The sequence below is a fragment of the Poecilia mexicana genome, unplaced genomic scaffold (assembly GCF_051168715.1).
Source record: "Poecilia mexicana isolate PSO_F unplaced genomic scaffold, ASM5116871v1 scaffold_8, whole genome shotgun sequence".
NCBI classification, from domain to species: Eukaryota; Metazoa; Chordata; class Actinopteri; order Cyprinodontiformes; family Poeciliidae; genus Poecilia; species Poecilia mexicana.
The window spans coordinates 9,792,011-9,809,387 of NW_028263377.1; the positions used below are offsets into that span (position 1 = coordinate 9,792,011).

Genomic DNA, 17,377 nt, shown 5'->3' on the forward strand with positions numbered 1-17,377 from the left:
TGGCAGAACCAATCTGTTCAATGATGAACATGTGTAATCTGAGCGTCTCTCAATTTAGCATGTTCGCAGTTATAAATTATGAACAAACGGAGGGTTTCAGAGTAAATACATTTTATTAACATTCACAATTGTTCATCAACCAAAATGCTAAACAGCTTCATTAATTCCTACAAATGGAACTGAACAACTCTTCTCCTTGGCGGGATTAAAATGCTAAACTGTGCTGCATGTAGCATGAAAGGGTTAATGACATGTCCCCTTCAGGACACACACAAAAAAGAAAAACAAAATAAAAAAACACAAAGGTGATTCAATGAGCCTACCAGCTGAGCTACATTAGTGAAGTTGTACTCCAAGCCCTTTTGTTTGTTTTTAGGGCTCTGACCTTGTTGACCCCCAGAGAGTCTGTAAAACTTTAAAAGGGTTTAAAAACACTGCAGATGGAAGCTCACTGGCTAAATGACCCACAATGCACCATTTTACACTTTACAAACTTATTGAACCACTTACATTTCCCTCATCTTTCTCCAAATTTTATTCCTATGCATTTTATTTAAATCCCAGTTTTCAACTTGACCAGATGATCAAAAGTCGAACTTTATTTGCTACGTAAACGGTAAACATCATCTTGTGCTGGTTCCCAATAATTCCTCCAGGTGGTTCCCTTTTAAATCACAGTGTGTGATATTCCTCTTTACCCCCCAAACTATTTGTTATTAAAATATCTAGACTTTTCTCATATAAGCATAAAAACATTCAATAGAGCAACAATCTTAACTGTATAAAACACCTACATTGTTCCAGTACTCGTTTCTTCAATGCCAACATAAACTTTCTCACATCCTGGATAGCCAAAAAAAAAAAAAAAAAATCAGCAGTTCTCGTTGGAATCCAGAAGAATGGAGATGCTACAACTTTCCCCCCCCACAAAAAAATACTTCATTTACCATTTTTTGTTTTAAATTTTTTTTTACCACACTTAAAACCTTGAACCTTCTGTTTTACTGCGATTCCATTCCATTGAGTGGCACGTTTAGCGACGGAGCACCGCGTCCGGCTCCAACCGTGCAGAAACCTCACAGAGTTAGCCGAGTCGCATTCAGAGCGCAGAGGAGGAGGACGTGTCCGTCCGTGATGCTGCCTATGCTGGGCCTTCTGTGTCTGCATGTGTGGAGCAGGGCACTGTCACGTTTCCAAAGTGGTTATGGGTAAGCAGTTTGTTCGTCCAGCAGGAGGAATCTACAAGACTTCCTTCCCTGCTTGTACCAGGTCAGTAAGGGATGGAGGGAGAGATCCTCGGTGGCTCCATGGCAGATGTTTGTGGTCCAGCACTGAAATCCAGAGGAAACCACTCGAGTTGCTCCAGGAAGCTCTTCAACGAAACCAGAGAGAAATCATGAGTGAACATCAACGGGCTGAAGAAAAGACGTCGCTGACAGAAACAGATTCGTGACACTTCAGAAGAGACGGCGGTGTCATTGTTCACCTACTTAAAGACAAAATGGCTGCTCAAAACCAGCTTGTGACCAGCTTTACTCTGACACCCCTAAATAAAGTGCAACTCAGAAGACGTCCAACTAGTTAACACAGTCCATCCGTTTCCTGGAGGAAAACCTGAAGGGGGCAGCAAAGACTTGAGGAAGAGCTTCAACATATGGCAGGATGGGCAACCCGAATAATACAGCTGCAGTAGAACGGTTTAGATAAGATATGTTTGTGCATTAGAGTGGCCTAGTCAAAGTACAGACGTAAAAACAACCCATTAGGGAGGTGAGGCACTTAAATCTTTTTGTTTTCCATCAAATCCAACATGGAGAAATGGGCAAAGCTAATAGACTCATGTCCCAAATGACTACAATTGCATCAGTGTTTTGTTTCAGTGAAGGATTGAATCAGGGAGGCTGATAACACATGCACACCACACATTTCAGATTTCTATTTGTTGGGGGGGAGGGGAGTAAAAAAGTGTTTTTGGAGGTTGACAATCTTTAAAACATGAGGCAATAAAAATACTTTCAAAAAACATTCAGTTTAGAATGCCTCTGCGGTGTGTGAGCTTCTAGTCTGACCACAAGGAGGCAGTAGAGAGCCAAAAATAAAGATGAGATCAAGACATTTCTTATGACTACAAAACCATATTTACTTAAATGTCTAACTTCTTGTAATGCGGGCAGTTTATTTTGTCTATGTCTGTCTTAAAACACACTGCTGGATGGAAATGTGGGAACGTGTGTGTGTGTGTGTGAGCCTCTGAGCGAACCGCTGACGGCGCCTGCCTGGATGGAAACGCAGCGCAGGAATGCGGCGCCCAGACAGAACCGCTCTTTGAAGCTCGACCACACCGGACCGGCTCAATCACAAACAGGTGCGTGCGCAAAGAAAACCCCTCCAGTCTGACGCGTCCGTCAACGAAAGCCAATCTGCGGCTTCAGTTTTTGTAAGCAGCAGCTGCTCCTCACCTCCTCAGTTGATGAGGATGCCAGCGGAGCGTCCCTCCTCCTCCTTCATGTTCCTCAGGTTGTTCTCGGCCTCGTCCACGGTCCTGAAACACAAGGCGCTCCCGATTGGTTTGGGGCCTCCCGAAGAAACGCGAGCGGAGACTTGTGGTGCGGCGCTTACGTTAGGAAGTCCCTGACGTCCTCCACGGTGATCTCCCCGGTGGTGTCCAGGGTGAGGTCGGCGCAGCTGAGAGGGGAGTCCAGCGGCGTCTCCAGGATGGGAGAAGACAGGGTGCAGGGAGACGCCTCCGTTCGCCCTGAGAGGGAGGAATCCGCAGATCGTAAATGATTCACTTTGCACCCGGGCTGCTGATCGTGGTGTGTGGCAGGGAGACACATGCTTGGTGTAAAGATGCGTTTCCGTTGCAAATGTGGGCTAAATTCTGTGATATTCTGCTAAAGTCGGGGGGGAGGGAGGAAAAAATCTATTTCACAATTAAAATCGCATATTAAGTTAAAAAAAAAAAAAAAAAAAACAAAAAAACATGCAGCGCCATCATTCTCCTACCACTTCCTGTTGTCTTCATCTTTTCTGCCAGTAGTAACATCTGGTTGTTGATCACATGACGAGTGTGATGTGAAAAAAGCGTTTCCCTTGCAGCGCTGCGAAACGTACTAGTTTCTATAAAGCTAAAAACACACTTCATCCTAGCGCAAAAACTAACTTTATATCGAAAACAAGCATTTTTTTAAAAATTTCATTTGCCATGTTTTCATTAAGCAAATTTATTGTCGAAATGTCAAATTGCGCAATTTTAAATTTAATAGAAATGCAGCTAAAGACGCAATCTGAAAGTTGCTGAGTGATGCTAAACCAGACTGAGCTTAACTTTTCAAACTTCTAGTTGGTCTTCATTTTAAGGTAACATGACTAATATTTCATTTGCAAAACAAACACAAACAAAACAAAAACCGACCTCTGCTACTCTGCTAAAAGCTTATAAACTTCTAAGTTTGAACTTTAAAAAATAAAATCATCCTAAAAGTTCCATCTTTCATTATTCTCTCATTTAGAAACAAGAAAATAATTGTAGTCATCATAATTGACCTAAACAGTTTTTTTATACATCTCTTGTAAAAATTTAGCTTCAGCTGCATGTTTAAAAACAAATAAGTTATGTGTTGCATTTAGTTTGTTATAGTGCTGCACTTTAAAGCAGCTATGTTTTAAAATAAACCCATCTATTTCTAAAGCATTAATTACAATGATGAATATTGGCTAAATGGCTAAAAATATCACTACACTCAAGCATTTGGAAAGCTGGCTCATATAAAAATGTCAACATTTAAAAACTGCTGTAAAACTGCCAAATAACCAGAAAGTGCAGGGTAAAAAACAGAAAATAAAAGAAACTGAGCCGTTTCCACAACAACCGGTGCTCCCTGCCAGAGATGGGAGAGGCAACTGGGGCATGCTCAATGGTTGCCATGGAGACTGGACAGGACAAGCTTCCCGTCGCCCCCCCTGAGAGGCATGGTCAGGGTTTTGGAGGCTTCAGAGAGTTGTTTAAAAATAAAAACGTTATAATAGATAGGGAAGAGCGAGGGGGCGGGAAGAGAACAAGAGAGGGTGCGATCAGACGTACCCTCAGCCTGACCCGTTTGGTTTCTGTGGGTCCCGTTGGCCTGCGGGTGCATTGTTGTACCATCGCTGTGGAGACACACACACACACACACATATAACACTTAGTTTGGCAGCTAATACAGTAGTAAAGCTCAGTGAGAGTTTAGTTTTTATTTGGTTGTGAAGCATAAGGAGAACAGCAGGCTTAGTAGATTTTACTGACGCCAAAACTATTAGAGATCAACAGCAGCAAAAAGACGTTTCTGAAAGGATCATGTCGTTAACCTTCACATGGAGTTTTATTTTCATGAGGACAGAGTCATTTTCAAACAGCGCCTGCTTGTTCTGACTCTGGTCTGAAAGTTGAAAAACACAGAAAAGAAAATAAACACTTTTCAGCGTCGCTGATCGAGTCTCTACATTGCAAAACGAGTTTTGTGATCGGCCTGGATAAGACCCGTCAACATGTAATTAATCCTCTAGACGAACAGAAGTAAACACTCTCAGTCCTCAGAAGAACACGGATTCATCCAGAACCCAAAGCAAGCGACTCGGCCTCAAAGTTGGGAAAGAAGATCGGTTTCTGTTGTGTAACTCGTGTTAATTACAGTTTTTATCGTTTGGGAAGTGAGCAAAGTAATTGTTTCTGTTTTGCAAGAGGAATTCGTCTTCACTGCTGCTGAACGCATGACTTCAGCCGCTCAGCAGCCTGAATATGAGAAACTCAGTAACTCTCCACCACAAGGAGCATTGGCAACCATTAGTGGTTCATATCTTTAGATATCATAAAGAAAGACTCTGGTTTCTGTTTGTATTGTAGAGACTGACAGAGCAGAGACCTTAGAATATTTAGAAGAAAAAGCAAAAGATGTTAAACACCAACTGACCTGCTGCTGCCTTCGACTCGAGTTTCAGTTTTGAACTCTTGACTACTGACAGTGACTTTCAGCCTACTTGAATCTTCTGGTTATGAATAATGATTCATATTTGGAGAAGAGCCGATTTACTGTCATCACAAAACAAACAGTTCCATTTTTAACCTCTTTAGCCTCTTACACGACGCTGTGAGCACAGATTAGAAGAACAGAGCTGTAGAAAGCAGGTCATTACGATTACACAGCATATTTGCTATAACACGTTAAGCCTTCCTGTTATCTGCTGGAAGTCATGCACTCTCTCTCTCAACTTAAATAAATAGAAAGAATAACAGAATTTAGCTGGTAGCACTTGTGAAGCATTCAATGACTGGATAAAAGTCAGACTTTTCCCAGTTTTAGATGAGTTGGCCTGTGACTGGAGTCAGTTAGGTTGATTTCCTGGTGATCAGATCAGATATTGATTTTAGCTGTGGGACTCAAAATTTTTAATCGAGTTCAGTTTCAGCGTCTGTAAATAAGCGCATTTTAATCAAAAAACATACATCGGCAAAAACATTTTCAATTCAAAAATCCTTTTTGCTGCCAAAGTGTTGAATAAATAGAAATATGAGATAAACAACAAATATATTTACTGATTTTAGTCTCATTCAGATTAGTGCAAAGTGCTTTCAAGTGTTTCAGGAATCCAGGATCATTCATGGATCTTCTTTGAAATAAATAAATAAATAAATAAAACACAAACACTGCGGACGCTGATAACTGCAACATGTTTAGCATTAAGTTGGTATTTCAGGCTATAATAGCTACTCTATTAGACCAACTCCTTCTGCCACAACAATAGTCGTTTCCAGCATCTCGTTAGTTTTTGTCATTTCTGATCCGTCCAAATATATGAAGAATTATTCCAGTAGATAATTAAATGTTTCCTGTATTATAGAGTAAAAGTTTAAGAACTGAAAGCTTCAAAGTTGCACGTTTTCAGAGTGCGTTACCTGGTAGCTGTGGGCTCTAGTGGTCGGTCCAGCTGCACAGAGCAGAGCGGTTCTGTTAGAACCTTGGCAGAAAGGGAAAACCTTTCATATTCTGAAGGGGAGATCAGGTAAAACCCTGCGGAAAACAACAAAACGCACATCAACCTTTGGGGATGGAGGAGGATTCGGCCAGACCGAATCGCTTTCTGTGCCTCTCGGATGTAAACGCGTCTGATTGTTAACCGGCGAAGGATTTTTTTCGGAGCCTCACCCTGCCCGTTTTTGGTGAAGACACAGGACGCAATGCCACTGATGTCCTCCTTGCGGATGCAGTCGTATCGCACCTGGACACACGCAACGCACAATTAGAAGCACACGGTGAAATCTCCTTGGGCGGGACGCGTCGTCCTGCTCCTACCTGAGGTCGGAGGGCGGGTATGGTGAAGATGTGCATGTCTCCGAGGTTGGTGAGGCAGACGAGTGTGTGTTCGCTGTAGTCTTCCTGAGCAGCAGAGTGGAAGAGAACCAAGGCCACTTTCCTCACCCGGCAGCCTTCGTGAGCCGTCAACTTGAACTTGGTCTTGGCGCTCACTTTGGGGAGCGAGAACACCTGCGGGAGGAGGACGGTTAAAAACTGCAACCTTGGGAGCGATGAACGAGAACGAAAGCTCAACTCGTCTTTCTGGCTGCACCTTGAGCTGCTCCTCCGAGGCGATGAGGACAGAGTGAGCGTTGGTCATGTCCGGAGCGATGGCGAGGTCCTGTGAGGCTTCGTACGGATCCGGTAGCGGTTTCCCTCGCCCGTCCAGGATGCTGATGGACACCACGGGCGCTCTGTGCATCAGCTGGATCTCCTTACCCAGCACCGCCTCCACGCACGTGCCGCCCTCGTTCGCTCCACCCCGCTCACACGCGCGGCCCGATCCCACGCCGGGGACCTCCAGAGCGTAGGCGTACACACTGCCCGAGTTGGTGCCGGCCCAAAGCGTGGGGCCATGGTGTGTACCTGACACACACACACACACACACACACACACCGGGTTGAGAGTGAAACATCGAAATACAGTGAAATTAAAAACCATTCCTACCCCAAAAACCTTTGTCATGTTAACAATGATCAACAACACAAAAATGTTAAATGACGCATCGACAATTTGCATCAAGATTTGAAAACTTGCTGCTCACAATCACTCTTCTTCCAATCAGACTCAGCTTGAGCAATTTTGCAACAAAGCGAGAATAAAAGTTTCCGTTTTAAAGACGCGCAAAACTTGTGGCAACAAACCCCAAGAGTCTTGTTGCTGCAAATCCAGCAAAAGTTGGTTCTACTGGTATTTATACTTTTAAATTTCAGTAAAACGTCGAGGTTTTGATGGGATGAAACGTGAGGAAAATCAAAGGATGAGGACTTTCCGAGACGCTCGTCAACCAAATGCAGAAAAATAAATGCTGAAACTATATTTTTAGAGTAAGCAGGACAAACCGTCACGCAGAAATGTGTCAGCGAAGCAGAGACATCTGACCACTCCTGACAATGAGTCGTCCGCTGACCGAGGCTCGATCCGTCGCTGCACAGGAGCCACTTCCTCCTGCTCTGCCAAAGCCGCGTTGGCCTCCTGAACCTGCGGCAGAGACGTCGTTAGCGCTCTGCAGAGCCCGGCTCGGTCCACACGTCACAGGAGGGACGCGTCTCACCTTGCTGGTTGGGGTGGTGATGGCTCGTTTCTTTCCAGACACCCTGCTCTTACGGATGCGTCTGAAGCTTTGTCGAAGGGATTTCTTTAAGGACTTGACCCTGGACAGCGGACCCTCCATCGCCAGCGAGTCGTTAGGATGCAGGGTGCACCTGAGAGAAAGTGGGGAGCAGACTTCGATTAAATTATTCAATATTTACAAATCAAACAACAAAATGAGAGACGTAGACTGAGCTGTTTATGCAAGGATTTGTACATTTGTACATCTTAAAAGTACGCTTTCCAACTTTTCTAGCAGCACACTGGAGATAAAAACAATACAAATGGACAAAAAGAGTTTAAATTCACTAGAATGATATTTTTTACTGTTCTGAATAATGCATTGCTATAGTATTCGACGTTCTACAACAGTGACAAGGTAATATAAAACAGAACAAAATTTAAAACGTCTCACACACACAATACACACCCGACTGGTCTGAGAACAAAACAAAAACTCTCACAACGTCGATAACGTTGCTTAATGTAAAAATATAAGTAAACCTTTATTTCAATTACACAGATCAATTCAGGTCATTGAGCCATTAGGAATAATAAATAATCAAAAGAATCCAAACAAGTCATGTGAACATAAATAACCTTCCTGCTCAGATTAAATCCTAAAAGCTTTCTGGTATTTAGTAAATAGAAATGATTTTGGTTATAATAAAAAAAAGTCTCTTCTGGTTTCAACGTAACTTTTTCCAAAGCTGCTCAGTTTAAATTTCAAGCACCTCCGATGACTTTATACAGAAATCACCTTGCCGAAATTCAAGCACTTTCAAGGACTTCAAGCGCCATCATGATCCCCCAAACGTCGCCTTCCTCACCTCGCCAGCACCGTGTTTCGCCGGTGGTAGTCGAACAGGCCGAACCCGTGACTCGTCCCGAAGGCGATCAGGTTCCACTCCGTGTGCAGCGCCACCGCCGTGACCGACGCGGGCGGCAGGCACTGGACCAGCACCTGCGGCTGGAAGCCCGGCGGGAAGGGTGCGGGTTTGAGGCGCGCCTCCAGCCTGTCGTGGCCCTTCCAGGTGAAGCCCTCCCTGTCCTGCAGCAGGTCCACCACCGACACGTCCACCGAGTGGTCCGACGGCTCGTCGTTGAGGGCCAGGACGATCACCTGTGGAGGGACGGTTTCATCGTTTCAGGGCAAACGGTTTGCTCTGCGTGACGTCAACATGTCCCGCGAGACGCACTTTCAATTAGTCTAAGCTGCATTTTCAAGGTTTTCCTTTGAGGTTCGACGTTTTTTACTCATTTTCTAATTGTCGTTTTGCTCCGGAGCACAAAGGATAAAAGCTTTGAAGGTACAATAAAAGGTAATGTGATGGCTCCACGTTTATCCAGCCTCCCGGCGGTCGGAGCATCACAGCAGATAAACTGGCATTTCCATCATGCTAAGTGTCCTCTTGTAGAGAGGCCTGCAGGGTCTGGTTGAAATTCAGCAACTCCATTAGCTGGAAACACGAGTTTAACCCGTCGGACATGACAAAAACTGACGGCCAGGTCTCGCTCCATCAGTGTTTTCCTTTGCTTCCACTTAGTTCCTTCTGTGAGAAGGGGAGCGAAGGAAAACACTTCCAGATGACAATGACGCAGGACGTCGACATTTTTTCCAGCTTTGAAAATAGATGCGACAAACTTAGCAAATATGAAGCCACAGGGAATGCGTGTTGTAAACAAAGCAAACAGTGTGAGACTTTTCTTTTCAAAAAGTGTCAAACATTAGGAGACTCTCTAAGTGAAGCTGATGTTGTAGTTACAGAGTACTGAACGTGCTCTGCTGAAAACTACATTTACTTATTTTGGTTGTTTTATTTTGTTTTGCCATAGAAAGAGTTGGACAGGTGGGGTGAGGAAGCGGATGCTCACCTGGCCGGCTGTTCCGGCCACCACCAGCTTGCTGCTGTATTTGCACAGGCTGATTTTCTGGATGCCGAGTCTGGGATCGTCGCTGTACGGGTCGAAGCAGCCCACCTGCACAGGCAAAAAGGAAGGTTACAGTCATTCATTCCTGGAAAAAAAACAACAAAAAACACTATAGATCATTTTTAGGGCTGCAACTAATTATTTTATTAATCCCTCGATTATTCTGATTAATGGTTTTTTTTAATGGCACGTTCTACAGATTTTACATTTAACCACTTAAGCCCTTTTTATGCAGAATTTCAGGATGCAAATATACAAATAATCCAATTACTTTCAGAAAAAAATAACATTTTATTGCATAAATTGCTTTCAGTGAAGCTAAAACCACTTGAGGAGTTTTGACTGGAACATATTTACAGACAAAGGTGTTTTCATCTTAAATGCAAAATATATATATTCTTTCTACAGTCTTGGCTTAATTACTGATCTGAAGATGGTCATTTTTTTCCATATTGTCTTTTTTTAAGTCTGTTAACTTCAGTTAACTATTAATAATTTACTAAATTAGTTGACAATTATTTCAATAACTGATTAATCGCAATTAATCCGATTAATCATTTCAGCCCCGTCGTTTTTTAATAGTGGCTTACTGCCATCTAACAATTTGTGACACACAATCTTGAAATTAGCATGGGGAAATCGAGGACTTCTGACACAAACTAGGACAAGAACCGAGTCGTCTCGATCCGATTTCGGCTGCAACCTGAACCTCCTTCCTTCCTCGTTTATTAGCAGCCCCTCCACCCTTAAACATGCACATTAATCTGTCGCTCTCCCACATAGAGACGGCAGGAATTCCTGCAGAATCTGGCACACATGGAGGCAGAGTCTCTGCAAAACAAAATGCTGGAGAAGCTGAACGCAAACACACGTAGACATGCACACAAGAACGGAGGGAGAGAGAAGAGAGAGAGAGAGAGAGAGAGAGAGAGAGAGAGAGAGAGAGAGAGAGAGAGAGAAAAAGAGAGAGAGAGAGAGAGACCATAGGTCTGGTTTTCATTACAGCTGAGAAAAGAGGGAAGGTCTCTTCATCCCATATGAGGGCCACATTCCTCAACATGCAGCTCTGTTACCATGAGACCCAAGAGGAAAAATGCGAGTGTAGCGAGAGAGTTGGAAAGACGAAACAATGCAAAAGGGAAAAAAGAAACAAAAATCTTTCTTTAAAGTGTTCAAGCTTGTATTTTTGCCGTCTTCTGAACTCATCTTCGTTTCACCTGACGTGAGCTAATCCTGCTGACACACTGATACTCGCTCGTGTGGCGACTCATCTCCAAATCCTTTACTTCCCGACTGCTGAAATTACTCACACTCCAAAAACAAGTCAGCTTATTTAAACCACAATCAGATGTTCAAAGCCAAAGTTTTAACTACAAGCGCTGGCATCAAAACGCATGAAAAGCATCCGATGGGAAAACGAGGCCACAGACGTTCAGGGACCGAATTGGTTCCCACAGCTGGTAAAACCGAACCCTGGAGAGAACCCGGAGTCGTCCTTTCGGTCAGTACCTTCCTGAAAGGCGGCCATTCCTCCTCCTGCTGCATGTCGGGGTCATTGCTGGGGTCTGGCGGCTCGTCGCAGTCGGTGTGGAAGACGTTGGCCGTGCCGAGCTTGTAGAGCGGCGTGAGGGCGACGCCTGACGCGTCCCAGAAGCGCACCGTCCCGTCCTCGTGCCTGGAAACGTCAGAGGAAAAAAAAAATCAGAGAAAAACAAAGTCGTGACTGATGAGTGTAGCTCAGCACATCAGAGGGGGGATTTTTCTAAAATAAAACACAATTTCCATCTCTTTTATTTTCTCTTTTTTTAAGATGAAAATGTTTCAAATGTTTCGTCTTTGATCTTTTTGTGGCGGCAGCTTTTCTAGATGAATTTCGCATTTTATTTCTTTGTTTTTCCCCAAATAGAAATGCACATTTCCAGCATAGAGACTGAATCTTCTAGTGTCCATTTGTAAAAAAACAAAAAACAAACCCTCCAAGATATTAGAAGACCTTACGATGCTGATAAATGTTGGGTAAATATTATAATGATAATATCCTCTCTCTCCCTCTCCTCTGATATCTGCTTCCATTTGCAGCTGAGGCATCGTCTACCTGGATAAATATTATACTAGCATTAAAAATACAAGTTTATAACACTTTGAATACATCAGAAAACAACTACCGAACTCCAACAATCCTAATATTGCATAAACAATATATTCACAACATGCTTGGGAGCCTTTAATTTGTAGCTTAACTAAAATAGTAGCACCGACACAAAGAATCGCAAGAGTGCAAAATATTCAACTAAATTTCATATTCAATCTGCTCAGTTTTTACTTTCTTAATGGGCGATTTGTGAAGCTAGTGCATGGAACATGTTAAAAGTCAAAAATCCAGGGCGTACGGGCTGGTTATCAGTCTCAATTATTAGTAAAGCTGTAAAGCTGCAGTTTGAAAACCACTGAAATATCCCGTCGTTCCTGTGGTTTGGTTCAAAGTCCTTCCACTGAGACGCGGTAGAAAGAGCGAGCCAGAGTGGCCGGGGCTTTCCCCGACTTTTACAGGGCGAAAGTAACGCTGCCTTTCTGTCTGTTCTGCTGCTGTGCACTGCCAGACAGCTGGCTGAAACGAAGCTGTTACCAGAAAACACAAACTGCCATGGACTGCCAAGTCGACGCATCAGACCTCAAAATTAAAACAATACATTTCACAGATAAAATGAAAGCAGAAATCTGTTTTTGTGTTGAATGGCAGCAGAAATGCCGCTTCACACTCTGGTTTCTGATTAAATCGATCATTCCATGAAAATCTAAAACCAGATCAAGTCTAACTCCTGGCAGGGTTAGCCGTCCTGACAGTCGGATCGGCTTGTCGGATCCAGTCCGAGGTTCCGGCTGCTCTTGTGGTTGTTCCTCCTCTTGAGCGTCAGAAATGGCGTGGAAAACATGCTCCTCTTTATGCTGCGTGTAAAACTGAGGTTTAGTAAGTGTGTTAAAGCACCAACCCGGTCAAAAGCAGCTCTTGCTGTTTGGGTGGAGGCGCCAGATTCTTTCCTCCACATATGGGCCAGCTCTGCACAAACAGGGGAGAAAAAAAAAGAAAAGAAAAGGAGTTGGGGCAAATTAGGACCCTAAAAAAAGCAGCAGTAATTGTTTGCTTACTAAATTGCCCCGAACAAATAAATGCTTCTGCTTTGTTTTCCCCGTCGTCGTGACGTCAGCTCGAACGTTTACTGCGGTGAACATATTCTCCGCTCTTCTGCTGCCTCCAGTCTCTCTGGTTTTGCCGCACGCAGAACCAACAAAGAGCAGCGATTTGCGAACGCAGCAGCGGCAGCTGTTTGTGTCCGTCTGCGCGAGTCTAATCTGCCACCCATCAAACAGATGATCCAAGCTAAAAGACGGACGGCTAACACCTGCTGTTTAAGGTAGGGACTAGGCCTATTGCAATAAATCAGTTAATCACTCAATAATTTACATTTGCATGATTTGTTTTCATCTTTTCTCTCTGGTTCTACCAAAAACTGGATGATAAAAGTCTTCAGTCTGGCGCTTCGGTCTGAACTAGTCGCTTGTTTGAAGGACAATCTGCATAATTCATTTTATTTGTAGTTTCTGTTTTGTTTATTTTATCCCAGTAAAACATTCATTAGGATTTAATTGATGAATGAGTTCTTGCATTACTATACCATTACCAGTATATTACTCGAAAATAGCCTCAAAACAACATTACTGTTTATCGCAATAACTTCTGGAACAATTTGTCGTCTAGCAACATTTGTTATCGCGACAGGCCGACTAAGAACGCATCGTGTTTGTTTCCTCTTCTTAAATCAGAACTTTAACTCAACCAGCTTAACTTTTACGGGTTTTAATGTGATCCATCACATTAAAACCCCTGAAGAAACAAGGTTTCTCTCTATTCAGATTTCTTTTAAACTTTAAAATAAATCCCAACAGAGAGTTAACCACGCTCCATTCCAACATGTCGGGTTAAGCCGTTTACCTCGGATTCCCACAAAATGATTATCCGGATTACACATCTAACCCACTTTAAAAACCAACCCTGGTGTTTACAGCGACTTGCCAACAGATAAATCTTCCTTTAAGCCTGCGGGGTTTGAAGAAAAGGCCTTTTTCCTCCGCCAGCGGCTCCTCACCATGTGTGTGTGCTGCCGGCTCCGCTGCGCCTTGCCCGCGTTGATTAACCTCTCCCAGAGTTTAGGAGGCACGCTGGAGATGTGGCAGGAGCAGGTGATGGCTGACGAGTGGAGGGGAGCGAGGTAGGGCGTGGGCAGGGTGGGCCACCCCGGGGTCTGCAGGTCGATCACAACCAGCTCCTCTTCCAGCAGCACCACTAAAGCCGACGGGTCGTCGAACTCTGGGAGGGGGGAGAGGAAAAACTGATTGAAGAGGGAAAGGGAATAAAACACATCTTAATAAAATAGAATAGAAAAGTGATCCTGTGTGTGTGTGTGTGTGTGTGTGTGTGTGTATGTGTGTGTGTGTGTGTGTGTGTGTGTGTGTGGTGAAGCATGAAGCACTAATGGCAGCTGCACTTCACGCCTTAATCTTCCTCCAAACTCTAATGGCCTTGCTTCACCAGGTTACACCAACTGCTAGTACATGTTTTGTTTTTATTAAAATAAACCTTTTCCTTCCACTAAACTTTCCATCAATATGTTTGTATCCAGAACTCGAAACAGTTTCTGTACAAATAAAACTGTTGTAGCTTATGGAAGGTGTTAACGACCGTCTGGTGAATTTTTTTTTTCTTTGCCTGGCCTTAGATGATATTTTGATTTTCTGAGAAAATTCACGTAATTTTTTTAAATTAATAAAATATCATTCCGTTTATAAATAATACTGGGTTACAAAAAAATATATTTTTTTTGGAAGTTGTCTATGTTTTTCCAACTGAATTAGGACGATTTTACAATCTAAAGATGACATTTTTCTCAATCAGTTTTATATTTTAATTTGATTCAGGGAAATCCGATCTTCTGACTAAATTGGTTACATTTTTGTGACATTATCAGCTCATTTCCGTTAACATTACTCATCCAAAATGGAAAAAAAAATGTTTCCTAACAAAGTGTATTAATGAAATGTTACAATCTTGGATTTCTGTAAGTCGAATAATAAACACTGATGGGGGTTAGTGCATGCAAATTGAACATTGCGTCTTCATTGTGTAAAATTCTCCGTCTCTTTTCTGTCCTGATGGAGTTTCTCCTCCTGCTCATCACTCACTGATCCCAGATTCTCAGGAAACCGATCCAGATGCGAGAACAAGTCCTGCATTTTGATGTTCATGTTGCGTTAGTTCAGAAAGTTGACCCAATTGAGCAAAACCATTGTTATTTTTGGATTCAGCTCCTCAAAATGACCCTAAAACCCCTGAAACAATTTTTTTCTGAAGTGTAAAATGAGAGCTTCACTTTTAAAATCAGTGAATAAATCCAAGTAGATGGCATTGTAAATTCTCTAATGAGGGTGGGAGCGTCACCTCTGTCCGGCTCCATGTTGTGGATGGTGAAGAAGTCGATGACTCGGGATGTGAAGTCCAGAGTGACGTGCTCTTTGTCCTGCTGGATGGTCAGACAGTGGCGGTCGCCGTAGCTGGCTCTGGGCATCCCCCCGCTGTACAGCAGCACCGGAGAACTGAGACACAAAACTGTAGCGATTACCAGGCTGACTGTCGTTTTACTACAAGTTACTCTCAGGACGGGAGAAGATAAACAGAGACCATCAGGAAAGTAGAGTTTTGATGCATTTCCATGGTCCTGAAGGGCAATATTGCTCACAGTGAAGTTGTGATGACTGGAGCAATTTGACTGTGGATAAATTTACTTCAAAAAGATCCATGGGTTTCAACTCCCTTTTACAAACAAAAAGGGTTTCTGTAATTTCACCCGATTGTTTCAATTAGAAGCCGTTTTGTTTCAAGTACAAAAATCCCTGACCACAAAGCAGACGTTAAAACGCCGACTCTTTGTGCTCCGTTATGGCAGAAATGTGAGACGGTTTCGACATCAAACAAATCAGCTAAAACTAAAACACTCACCCCGTCTGTGAAGTCCTCCAGAGGATTTTGTTGATGGCTTTGCAAGGAAACGGACCTGTGAGGAAAACGCTGCAACTGTGAGAATGCAAACTAAAATCCCTCATCTTTTAGTCCAAACAACAGAAAAATCTCATTTAAATCTAAAACTTCCGCAAAACACGACTGAACTAACAAATGACGTAGCCGCCGCCGCGTCTCTGTATACATTTCTCACCATACGGGATGGTGGATGACGCTGGCTGATGAGTGCAAGCGTTGCCACTGGTAACGGGCCACACAGCGTATCCTCCATCGTTATGGGAACTGACGAAGAGGCTTCCAGAGCGTTCCCACACCAGGCTCTCCAGCTGCTGCAGGAAGGTCACCACAACCACCAGACATGAACACACAGGGAGGAAAAATAATAATGATGATGATGATGATAATGTGACCCAGCTTTGAGCTTTAAGTACCTGCTTGCCGAGGAACAGCTGGTCAGCGTGGCGAGTGCCCAGATCCCACAGGACCACCAAGCCGCGGCTGTAGCCAATCAGAATCTTCCCTGGCTGCTGAGGATGCTCTTGGAGGGATTCAACTGGACCCAACGACTTCCCACATCTGTACTCATCTGGCAGGCTGTGCAGGGAAAAGAAAAAAAAAGGAAAACATCTGTTAACTTTTGCCAGAAAACGATGGGCTTTGAAAGCTGCTCAGGAAATGATGAACTCTGATTACTTAAGCAACCCGTTTAATGTGACCCCTCAATTATAATGTACATTATAATAACCTGGTTTGACTAGGCAGCAAGTGTGTACATATCCACAAACATATGAGGGAAACTATATGTACATTTCAGGATGAAATATTTATATTAGTACTTGGACAAATTGAAGCTTGTATCATCTTTAAAGGCCCAAACATAATGTAAATAAATAATTAAAAGATCCAAATTACCATGACATCCATGATCAAAACAGGATGCAGCAACAACTCTACAGAAAGGGAAAGATTATAGAGTATAAACTCTTAGAGGTGATGAAAACAGCAGAGCTTCTCACTTTACTCCAATTTCCACAAAACAGTTCAAACTCGTGTGAAATGATCAAAGAGCAGAAGCCATCTGTGAGAGACGAGGCTACAACGCAGCCTGTCAACATCGAGATGAAGCAGAGTTGCAGCTTGTGGATCAGACAGACATTCCTCTGAGGCAGCGGAGGAATGTGGAGCAGGACACACCCTCGAGATGTCAGAGGATTCCCTCGGCCAAGGAAAAAGATAGAAGAAGAAGGAAGAGGGAAAAAAGCAGCAGAGAGGGGAAGAAAACCAAACCACTGAGGTTTTCTGGACTCTTCAGTATTGATGAAGCGAAGCCAGCCCGTCCACTCCTCCACCCACACACACACACACACACACACACACACACACACACACACACACAGAGACAAAACATCTGACTGCTGGGATGGAGCTTGCCGAGGAAGATCCTCTCCGCACGCAGAGAGGCAGAAACATTCCTAACAAAACATGCCATTGTCTCCGCCTGTGTGCTCACTAGTATTTTTAGGGAATCCAGCATCCTGTTGCAGAATCCTGGTGATGCGCCATAGACCTGTGTGCGCGCGTGTGTGTGTACGTGTGCGTTTGGATATTCAGCTGAAACACTTCCCCGACCGGAACACCGAGTTTTGGCAGCTGGTACAAAGCATCACTGTCTGAAATCTCCATTCGTTTGCACTTCACACACACACACACACACACACACACACACAC

General features: G+C 43.5%; 1 protein-coding gene across 1 annotated transcript in view; it reads right to left on the bottom strand.

The window, feature by feature from the left end:
* Positions 1-94: 94 nt before the first annotated feature.
* The window catches only part of llgl1 (LLGL scribble cell polarity complex component 1), a 35,569-nt gene continuing 18,286 nt past the window's right edge, over positions 95-17,377 (bottom strand). Inside the window, exons 6-24 of the mRNA XM_014976985.2 lie at positions 16,081-16,243; positions 15,843-15,978; positions 15,629-15,683; positions 15,071-15,225; positions 13,722-13,942; positions 12,567-12,634; positions 11,086-11,251; positions 9,520-9,624; positions 8,475-8,767; positions 7,607-7,757; positions 7,395-7,533; positions 6,604-6,917; positions 6,330-6,521; positions 6,183-6,255; positions 5,933-6,047; positions 4,085-4,149; positions 2,620-2,755; positions 2,460-2,542; positions 95-1,372 (exon numbers count right to left, since the gene is read on the bottom strand). Coding sequence (XP_014832471.2) covers positions 2,464-2,542; positions 2,620-2,755; positions 4,085-4,149; positions 5,933-6,047; positions 6,183-6,255; positions 6,330-6,521; positions 6,604-6,917; positions 7,395-7,533; positions 7,607-7,757; positions 8,475-8,767; positions 9,520-9,624; positions 11,086-11,251; positions 12,567-12,634; positions 13,722-13,942; positions 15,071-15,225; positions 15,629-15,683; positions 15,843-15,978; positions 16,081-16,243 — 2,626 coding nt within the window. The 3' untranslated portion in view covers positions 95-1,372; positions 2,460-2,463. The remainder of the gene's footprint in view (positions 1,373-2,459; positions 2,543-2,619; positions 2,756-4,084; positions 4,150-5,932; positions 6,048-6,182; positions 6,256-6,329; positions 6,522-6,603; positions 6,918-7,394; positions 7,534-7,606; positions 7,758-8,474; positions 8,768-9,519; positions 9,625-11,085; positions 11,252-12,566; positions 12,635-13,721; positions 13,943-15,070; positions 15,226-15,628; positions 15,684-15,842; positions 15,979-16,080; positions 16,244-17,377) is intronic.